Genomic DNA, 10,000 nt, shown 5'->3' with positions numbered 1-10,000 from the left:
ATTGCAACTTGGCTGGAAATTGACATTTTTACCAACACCGATGCGTCTGCAGTGTATTCGAGAGACAGCGAGATCCAAATCTGGCGGTGGCGTGCGCCGCGGCGGGCGCCGCATCCACCACGACCGCCACGGCGGGTGGCGGCCTTCGTGGCGGCCGCCACAACCGCCGTGGCAACCGCCGCGTCCGCCAGATCCCCCGCCATAACCGCCGCCTCCGCCGCGTCCGCCAGATCCCCCGCCATAACCGCCGCCTCCGCCACCGGCGCCGCGTCCGCCAGAACTTCCGCCACCGGCGCCGCGTCCGCCAGATTTTCCACCATAACCGCCCGTCCGCCAGAACTTCCGCCACCGGCGCCGCGTCTGCCAGATTTTCCGCCATAACCGCCGCGTCCGCCAGAACTTCCGCCACCGCCGCCGCGTCCGCCAGAACTTCCGCCACCGCCGCCGGCCGCCTCCGCTGTGCCCGCCAGATCCTCCCCCGCCCTTCTGGCACGAGTGCCAAGCAAGCCTCTGCCAGCCTCCGCAGACAGAGCAAGAAGTTTTTTCCGTGCGTAATTACGCACGTGTTCTGCTCTCCCCCCCCCCCTCTACACCGATAACTCTTTGCCCAAAATAGCCGATCTCCAAGCTCACACTCCGCGCATATAGTCAATAAGATGGTTATTATTATTCATATTATTATTAGAATGACAAACAGTGCATATAGTCAATAAGATGGTTATTATTATTCATATTATTATTAGAATGACAAACAGTGAATGTCTGACGGACAGAAAGCCTTCTCGAATGATGCCCCGTGAAAATAGCCGATCTCCAAGCTCACAACGCCTCACGCTGCAAGGCGGTCTGTCTGTCTGTCTGTCTGTCTGTCTGTCTGTCTGTCTGTCTGTCTGTCTGTCTGTCTATCTATCTATCTATCTATCTATCTATCTATCTATCTACAGTGTCGGCCCTATGGGGGGGCATTGGGGGGCAATGCCCCCCGCAGGTTAGACTTTGTGCACCCCCAGTTCAGATTGGCCAGATTTTTTAATTAAAAAAAAAAAAATTAAGCAGCGCAGCGCAGCGCAGTATAGCCTGCCTTTTTTTTCTCCCGCTGTGGAGTCTGTGCCTGTGGAGATGCAATGCCGACATTACATTAAAGACATTATAATGCTATAATTGTATTTGTTGTTGGTGCATATAGGGGCAAGGTAAATTAACTGAATTAACCGAAATAGAGTTACAAAGCACCCCAAAAATAAAATATCCATCCAATAACCGTGTGTGTGTGTGTGTGTGTGTGTGTGTGTGTGTGTGTGTGTGTGTGTGTGTGTGTGTGTGTGTGTGTGTGTGTGTGTGTGTGTGTGTGTGTGTGTGTGTGTGTGTGTGTGTGTGTGTGTGTGTGTGTGCGCGCACACAGACAGACATCTTTCCTCTACAAATGAGACTAACAAGTCAGTCGAATCCCATGCTATGAGCTTGTAGATCTGCTGTTTTTGAAAGCATCTCTCTGTCTTGCGCGTAATTACGCACGTAACTCTGTCTGTCTGTCTGTCTGTCTGTCTGTCTGTCTGTCTGTCTGTCTGTGGGTAAGTCTATCTATCTATCTATCTATCTATCTATCTATCTATCTATCTATCTATCTATCTATCTATCTATCTATCTATCTATCTATCTGTCAAGAATTACATTTCTCTCTATGAAGCGATATCAAGCGAAAATAAAACTTCGTATTTGGAAGGTTTTCTGGCCGACATCTGCTTGTGTGCGTGCGCTCACCACCGTGATGGAGTGTCTGTCTGTCTGTCTGTCTGTCTGTCTGTCTGTCTGTCTGTCTGTCTGTCCAATCCAAAACAGCGTGTGTGTGTGTGTGTGTGTGTGTGTGTGTGTGTGTGTGTGTGTGTGTGTGTGTGTGTGTGTGTGTGTGTGTGTGTGTGTGTGTGTGTGTGTGTGTGTGTGTGTGTGCGTATGCGCGAGCGTGCGTGCGTGCGATGCGAAGCGTTGAAAGCTTGTAGCCTAGATCTGCTATTTGCACATAGCCTAGGTATAAAATAGGGCTAAAGTGGTTAATGTATGTTTCATAATATCGTAATATATGTCTGACAAGTAACTAGTAACTAAATTTTTCAAATAATTGTAGTGGTAGTAAAACTACATTATTTGCCTCTGAGCTGTAGTGGAGTCGAAGTAAAAGAATTGGAAATAGCTCAATTAAAGTACAAATACCTCTAAAGCTACTTAAGTACAGTAGCCTACTTAAGTAAATGAGTTAAATTCCAGCTGTCTTTATTATTATTATTATTATTATTATTATTATTATTATTATTATTATTATTATTGTTGTTATTCATATATATGTCATGCTATTGTATTATTAATATATGTTATTATTGTTATTATTATTATTATTACCCTTATGACAATTATCACTATTAATATTATGATTATTATTCTTTTTATGGGGGGGGGGGGCGGGACACCACTTTGGATATAATAATAATCATCATCTGCATAAGATAGGCTATACCTACTTTTATGGATACTCAGAGAGAGACAGAGAGAGAGAGAATCTGACTATATAGTGGTTAATTTAATGTACCTGTTCATTAATAATCATCGTATTAATCTTAACACTGACAACAGATACATTGAAAATATTTAATATTATTTCAAATACACAACACACATTTTTTTTTGTAGACATGCATTGGAAAATACAGCCTAATAGCACAACAGCAAATGAGATGTACACATGTATCCATATTGACATGAAACGATGATTCATTTACCAAAGTCACATTGTAAGCGTGGGATCACTCGATGTACATTATACAAAACCAGCACAGCACAATAACACTCTATCAAATCTAAATAAAAAATCTATGGATAACAAGGACTTTACACAAATAAAAATCATGCCATTGGTATGACATTCAAATAAACCCCCCCCAAAAATCCAATAATTACAAATGATGTTTCATCAACCATGTACATTTTCTATATCGGTGTTAAACACTCTTTGACTTGGCTCGTAGCTTTCAGTATGAAATAAAATACAGTCTTGGCAAAACATAGTCCAGTCCTTTCCACGTCACATTTTTGGTCAATGTTGCAAGATGGATGTAGCTGATAGTAATAATCCAAATATTACTAGATCAATTCTGTTATATTAGTTAGGCACTTCATTAAATCAACACTCAGAAAGCGAGCAGCAGGCATTCATCATGGGAGTATTCAACAGTAGGCTACGTCAGTGGTTCTCAAACTTTCTCATGTCAAGGACCCCCAAATTGACACTTAATAGCCCGCAGACCCCCATTTGAAAAGATATGCCAGGGACCCCTATAAGAGAAGATTTTTACGGCTCTATAGCAGTGATTCTCAACCATTTTAATTTTAAGGACCCCCAGTTTGACATGCATTAGGGCTACGGACCCCCATTTAATGGCATTTCCATCTCTGGGACCCCAATTTATATTGTCAAATCAATGTTAATTTAACTCTGAGAGTGTAACGGGTCCATTTGGTTCCATACACTCTCAGAGTTACAGACCCATAAGGGTCCATTTGGTTCCTATCCATCATTTAGCTGGGTACCCCCTAGAACCCCCTCAAGTACCCCTGGGGGTCCCCGGACCCCATTTTGAGAACCAACGGGCTACGTGCAAATAGCAGATCTAGGCTACAAGCTTTCAACGCTTCGCATCGCACGCACGCACACACACACACACACACACACACACACACACACACACACACACACACACACACACACACACACACACACACACACACACACACACGCTGTTTTGGATTGGACAGACAGACAGACAGACAGACAGACAGACAGACAGACAGACAGACAGACAGACAGACAGACAGACAGACAGACACTCCATCACGGTGGTGAGCGCACGCACACAAGCAGATGTTGGCCAGAAAACCTTCCAAATACGAAGTTTTATTTTCGCTTGATATCGCTTAGAGAGAAATGTAATTCTTGACAGATAGATAGATAGATAGATAGATAGATAGATAGATAGATAGATAGATAGATAGATACATAGATACATAGATAGATAGATAGACTTACCCACAGACAGACAGACAGAAAAACAGACAGACAGACATTTGTTTTGATATCATTTCAACGGGGCATCAGTTTGTCATTAATATGAAGAATAATAACCATCTTATTGACTATATGCGCGGAGTGTGAGCTTGGAGATCGGCTATTTTGGGCAAAGAGTTATCGGTGTAGAGGGGGGGGGAGCAGAACACGTGCGTAATTACGATATTATGAAACATACATTAACCACTTTTTTATACCTCCGAGGTATTTTATACCTCGGCTATGTGCAAATAGCAGATCTAGGCTACAAGCTTTCAACGCTTCGCATCGCACGCACGCACGCTCGCGCATACACACACACACACACACACACACACACACACACACACACACACACACACACACACACACACACACACACACTGTTTTGGATTGGACAGACAGACAGACAGACAGACAGACAGACAGACAGACAGACAGACAGACAGACACTCCATCACGGTGGTGAGCGCACGCACACAAGCAGATGTCTGCCAGAAAACCTTCCAAATACGAAGTATTATTTTCGCTTGATATCGCTTCATAGAGAGAAATGTAATTCTTCAAAGATAGATAGATAGATAGATAGATAGATAGATAGATAGATAGATAGATAGATAGATAGATAGATAGATAGACTTACCCACAGACAGACAGACAGACAGACATTTGTTTTGATATAATTTCAACGGGGCATCAGTTTGTCATTCTAATAATAATATGAATAATAATAACCATCTTATTGACTATATGCGCGGAGTGTGAGCTTGGAGATCGGCTATTTTGGGCAAAGAGTTATCGGTGTAGAGGGGGGGGGGGGGGGGGGAGAGCAGAACACGTGCGTAATTACGCACGGATAAAAAACTGCATGCTCTGTCTGGTCGGGACCAGGGGCTGTGGAGGCTGGCAGAGGCTTGCTTGGCACTCGTGCCAGAAGGGCGGGGGAGGATCTGGCGGGCACGGCGGAGGCGGCGGTTATGGCGGAAGATCTGGCGGACGCGGCGCCGGCGGCGGAGGCGGCGGTTATGGTGGAAGATCTGGCGGACGCGGCGGAGGCGGCGGTTATGGCGGAGGATCTGGCGGACGCGGCGGTTATGGCGGAAAATCTGGCGGACGCGGCGCCGGCGGCGGAGGCGGCGGTTATGGCGGAAGATCTGGCGGACGCGGCGGTTATGGCGGAGGATCTGGCGGACGCGGCGGTTGCCACGGCGGTTGTGGCGGCCGCCACGACGGCCGCCACCCGCCGTGGCGGTCGTGACGGCGGTTGTGGCGGCCGCCACGACGGCCGCCACCCGCCGTGGCGGTCCTGGCGGACGCGGCGGCCGCCGCGGCGCACGCCACTGCCACATTTGGATCTCGCCCCTCCTGGTGTATTCTGTAGTATTACTACTGTATGTTATGATTGATTGATTGATTGATTTGGTGAAAAGGCAGAAAGGGACCTTTGATTTAAGTTAAGCGGGGAAAGCGAGTCTGAAAAGGTGGGTTTTGAGGGAGGCTTTGAACACGGCAAGGGTGGGGGTGGCTTTGATGTGAGATGGGAGTGGGTTCCGAAGGGAGGAGGCTGCAACTGAAAAAGCCCCGTCACCCCAGGAGCTTAAGTTTGCCCCAAGTATACCAGCCGCCGCTGGTCATCAAATTATTGTCTTAGGAATGTGACAAAAACTAAAAAAAAGTCATTGGGGGGGGGGGGGGTCGGGGGGGGAGACTATCCTTTTAAACAGTGGCATCCCATATTACAGAGATATTATATACTCATATATGTATAATATACTTGGGTCTGCAGTATCGTGATATAGTATAGAGCACATGGGGTCACTAACATATTTCTATCTCTTGTACATTATATGCCTACGCAGGTTAAGAGTAATTATTAGTTAAAATAATGTATAGATACTGGGGTGTCGGTCAAGCCTCAAATATAATATAACAATGCCAAATCTACTGTTATTGGTCACTCTTTGTGAGGTGAACAAGAATGTAGATTTGTAGAACATTATAGAGGTAATGAGAGAGGGATGCCAGTGTAAAACAAACACAAGGATTTCAAAGACAGGGAAGCGAGGAGACAAGTGGAATGTGAGAGAGATGTGAGGAGGAAAGGTGGGAAGGTTTGTTGAGGTGTTGAATGTGATGTATTCAGGCAGCTGTCTCTGACCTGTGGTGCTAATGTGTGAACGAAGCCTCCTGAACAATGTTCAGGGAATCAGGTCGGGACATTGTCCCGCTGTTGCCCTTTTTACCACATGCATGCAACAGGAGATTGCTTGTGTCAGACGCGTTCTCAGATACTGTAACTGGAAAATACTCAGTTTGGGATATGCATAATGGTAGAGGCAGGTCTTAGCTCGTCCCGCTTAACAGCGTGAGGTAGAGATTTCCGAAATTTCCTTTTACAGAATATTTCAGATGTGAAAATACAATGTGAAGTAATGCTTATAGGTGAACACAGTTTGATAGTCCATCTATGTCCTGCATAGCAAAATGTGGAATATGGTCAGTGCTCGCCCGGTCCCAGGACCGAAACGTTTGCTTTTTTAATTTACCCCTCGCCATGAGCACAGAGCACTCTATGAGCAAGTAAAATAAAGAAATACTATTTTCTTAAAGTCCCTAAGGAGTTTACCTTAATATTCCTGCAGCGAGCAAGTCTTTTTCTGACATTTTTCCTTATTGTTTTTGAGACCACCGCACCTGCAGTCAACCGTGAACAAAGGACAAATAAGGGCGCAACAGTTTTAGTGTAAAAATGGACTGGAGGAAAATGTAAGAGTTAAACTAACATGTCATTGCATGTCCTGCAGTCCCCTCCGTTTTTTCTCCTACCAGTATGACTCGTCTGTCTCCAAGCCGATTTCCCTTTTGCGTGTAAGAACGCCACTCCAAACCCCTCTCCTACTGACGTGGGCGATCTTTTCCCCTGTAGCTTGCAAACTACATTTCCCTGCAGGCATGCGGGCACAGAGCAGTCAGCCAGGCGGCAACACTTCAGCTCCATAGTAACAGTTAGCTGTGAACGTCACTGGAAGTGACTAAGGATGAAGCCCCTCAGTTGTGTGGGAGTTATGCACTGACGTCTGTTGGTTGATGAGAGGCTGGCTCTAAGGCTAAGATGATAATCCTGAACGTTTTGGTAAAAAATAGCAATCACGTTTATTAAATTCGAACAGTCGAGCTGTTTTTATTAGCGGAAAGTGCTGCTTCATACCTGAGCTTCATATCAGAGCTTTGCAAAAAATCACAATAATTTTACATGTTATGTAAAATCAAAGCCTTTTCTATGAATAAACAGACCTGTTTCATCACTAATACTGTCTGTTTTGGAGATTAGTTAAATTTGCCTCCTTGTCCCTGCCTTCTTTAACACCTTTGCAATCAACTGTCAGTATTGCCTTTCAAACTTACTTAAATCTCTTCCTAATTAAAAGCCAACTGGTATGGCTAACTGTTGTTTAGCAATTCTCAAAATCACCAGTGTAATGGTGCTCTTGACTATGAGGCTTTCAGGTAGACTTGTCTCCTTGGTCAAAGTGATCTTTATAAATACTTCACCTAGATGTAAAATTGCTTCATAACAACACATTTTGTGTAACTGAGAGATGTGACAAGAAGTTGGTTTTGATGCAAGCCCTATTGAGATAGATATGTTTCATAATTCCTGAGCAAATCAATTTGATTTGAGCACTCGTAATATGCAATCCGAACAGTTGTAGGTTGGAATTTGCAATCTTTAATTTGTTTTTCACACTCATGTAAGCTGAATTTGAAGTCACACAAAGGAGAAAAAAATAGGTCACAAAAACACACACACACACACACACACACACACACACACACACACACACACACACACACACACACACACACACACACACACACACACACACACACACACACACACACACACACACACACACACACACGTAATTCGCCAATTGCACACTTGTAATCCAACATTTACACGTGTATTTCATGTTTTTACTTGAGCCCATTTTCCAATACAACTTCAAATCGCAGTTTCAGGTTGTGTGTACTGTTTACAGTAATTGAATTTTGGGAGGGGCACTGAGGTCATGCAAAGATTACTACAATAACTGACCTCTCTAGAATCGTTTATCCTGTACATAATACCATTTCTAGGAAGAAAATAACTAATGACAACTTCCAACCTTGACTGTTAACCTGTCCATTATAATGTCTCCATCATAGCTCTAGTGTGTACTGTGCTGATCGGCACCTTTCTCTTCTAATTTACAGTACTCTATTGCACTGTACTGTTACTCTACTGCACTTTACTCTTTCCTGCTCTTCTCTCATCTGCTTTGTTTTGAAATAAGTCTGATTCTACTGCCGCCCAGTGGAGAAAACAACATTGGAAAAAAGTGTTTTATTACGCTTTTATGTCTATTTAAGTTTTATTGTGTTTGCTCGTATTTCTTTTACCAAAGTCAAATCAAATCAAAAAACTGTAACCATAGTGTGTGCTCAGTCTAGGCTAGTTTAGAAATTGCTAGGCTGTGTATATGCATAAATTCACTTGTTTTGTATAATATATTGATATTTGTAAGCCAATGAAAATGCGGCATAAAGTATCCCATTGTAGCAACATACCAGGAGATGTCATAACTTAATGTGTAAATGGTAAATGCATTCAGTATTAATGTGAAAATAGCAGAAAGGACATGCCATACACAGTCAAAGCCTCAGTTTTTATTAATCTATTTGGAACTCTAAGATATTAACGCAGTAGGACTTAACCACTTAAACACTATATACTTCCCACAGGGGTCTATACTTTGTCCCATCCTTTTTTCACTCAAATCTCCTCACTGTAATTTGCTGATCTACAAGAGGTTGCTAGGGTTCATGTGGTTAAATAAATCATGTTTACATTGCTGCATTAATCTCCTTATCCCGATGTGGAGCCTTCCATTCCCACCCCATGTCTTCTTGCAGCAGTGTATCTTTCATCCTAACCATGAGGTCCTTCTCTCTCTCTCTCTCTCTGTGTCTATGCTTCCTCTCTGCTGGCTTACTTTCTACTATCTCTCTCTCTCTCTCTCTCTCTCTCTCTCTCTCTCTCTCTCTCTCTCTCTCTGTTTGTCGGGTTCCTCTCCAGACCTATGATGACATAGATTTAGAGAACGAGCCCTGGTATAAGTTCTTTTCTGAGCTGGAGTTCGGGCGTCCGGTAAGTCAGGGCGTAGTCTCTACCACCGTCACCCCCCCTGCCATAGGCATATACACGCACCCCACCTTTTGATTTGATTTGAACATTTTTTTGTTGTTGTTGTGTCTGCACCAGTAGAAAGTGTGGGGCTAGTTGCTCGGGCATGCCGTATGGTTGGGTGCTGTGAACCCCACCCCCCACCCACACCCACCCACCCACCCGTTTGTGATGGGATTCGTTGCTGTACCGTATGTCTCTCTCTCTCGCTGCCTTTGCAGGCCTGTTTGATCTTGTGGCTAGCAGCTGGCAGGCACTACTGAATGTCCCAACACTGCTAAAAATAGGAAAATTCACAAAAAATAAATTGATCATTTTGTTATCCATCCAAAATGAAAATGTTTCTCTTCCTTCTATGATGTGGAAAGGTTTGCCACTAAAATGCAAAATGTCAGAGGTCACGTTAGGGATGTTAGGGAAGATGATTGCACAGAAGCCAAACAGAATATTTTACGATGGAGCATGAGTTTCCAAACCGATAAACCTTCTACTCCACATACTTTTATCCTGTATGTGGTAGAAGTGGGCATGTTGTTTTGTTTGGCTTTTTGTTTTTAGTGTGTTTGTGTCTTCACTTATAGTCATGTTAGGGATATTTGCTTAAAGTGCAAGAGCTATTCATCTTAACTCCTTTCCTGCAGACCTAGAACCACCGTACCCCAGAGAGAGAGTTCAAGGTT

The 10,000-nt window shown here is 44.0% G+C and overlaps 2 protein-coding genes across 2 annotated transcripts in view; one reads left to right on the top strand and one right to left on the bottom strand.

Annotated features, from left to right (window-relative positions):
* The window catches only part of LOC311033576 (ecto-ADP-ribosyltransferase 4-like), a 178,267-nt gene that overhangs the window by 94,477 nt on the left and 73,790 nt on the right, over positions 1-10,000 (bottom strand). The gene's annotated exons all lie outside the window — the stretch shown is intronic.
* Positions 1-10,000, top strand: part of sorbs2a (sorbin and SH3 domain containing 2a) — a gene marked incomplete at its 5' end in the record, with an annotated part of 60,533 nt that overhangs the window by 20,659 nt on the left and 29,874 nt on the right. The window contains one exon of the mRNA XM_084071716.1: positions 9,213-9,284. Coding sequence (XP_083927842.1) covers positions 9,213-9,284 — 72 coding nt within the window. The remainder of the gene's footprint in view (positions 1-9,212; positions 9,285-10,000) is intronic.

Source organism: Gymnoscopelus microlampas (genome assembly GCF_963454915.1).
Source record: "Gymnoscopelus microlampas genome assembly, chromosome: 2".
In the NCBI taxonomy this organism is placed as follows: Eukaryota; Metazoa; Chordata; class Actinopteri; order Myctophiformes; family Myctophidae; genus Gymnoscopelus; species Gymnoscopelus microlampas.
Note: the sequence above shows the minus strand (reverse complement) of the source record. Positions and strands in the feature narration are given on the sequence as shown.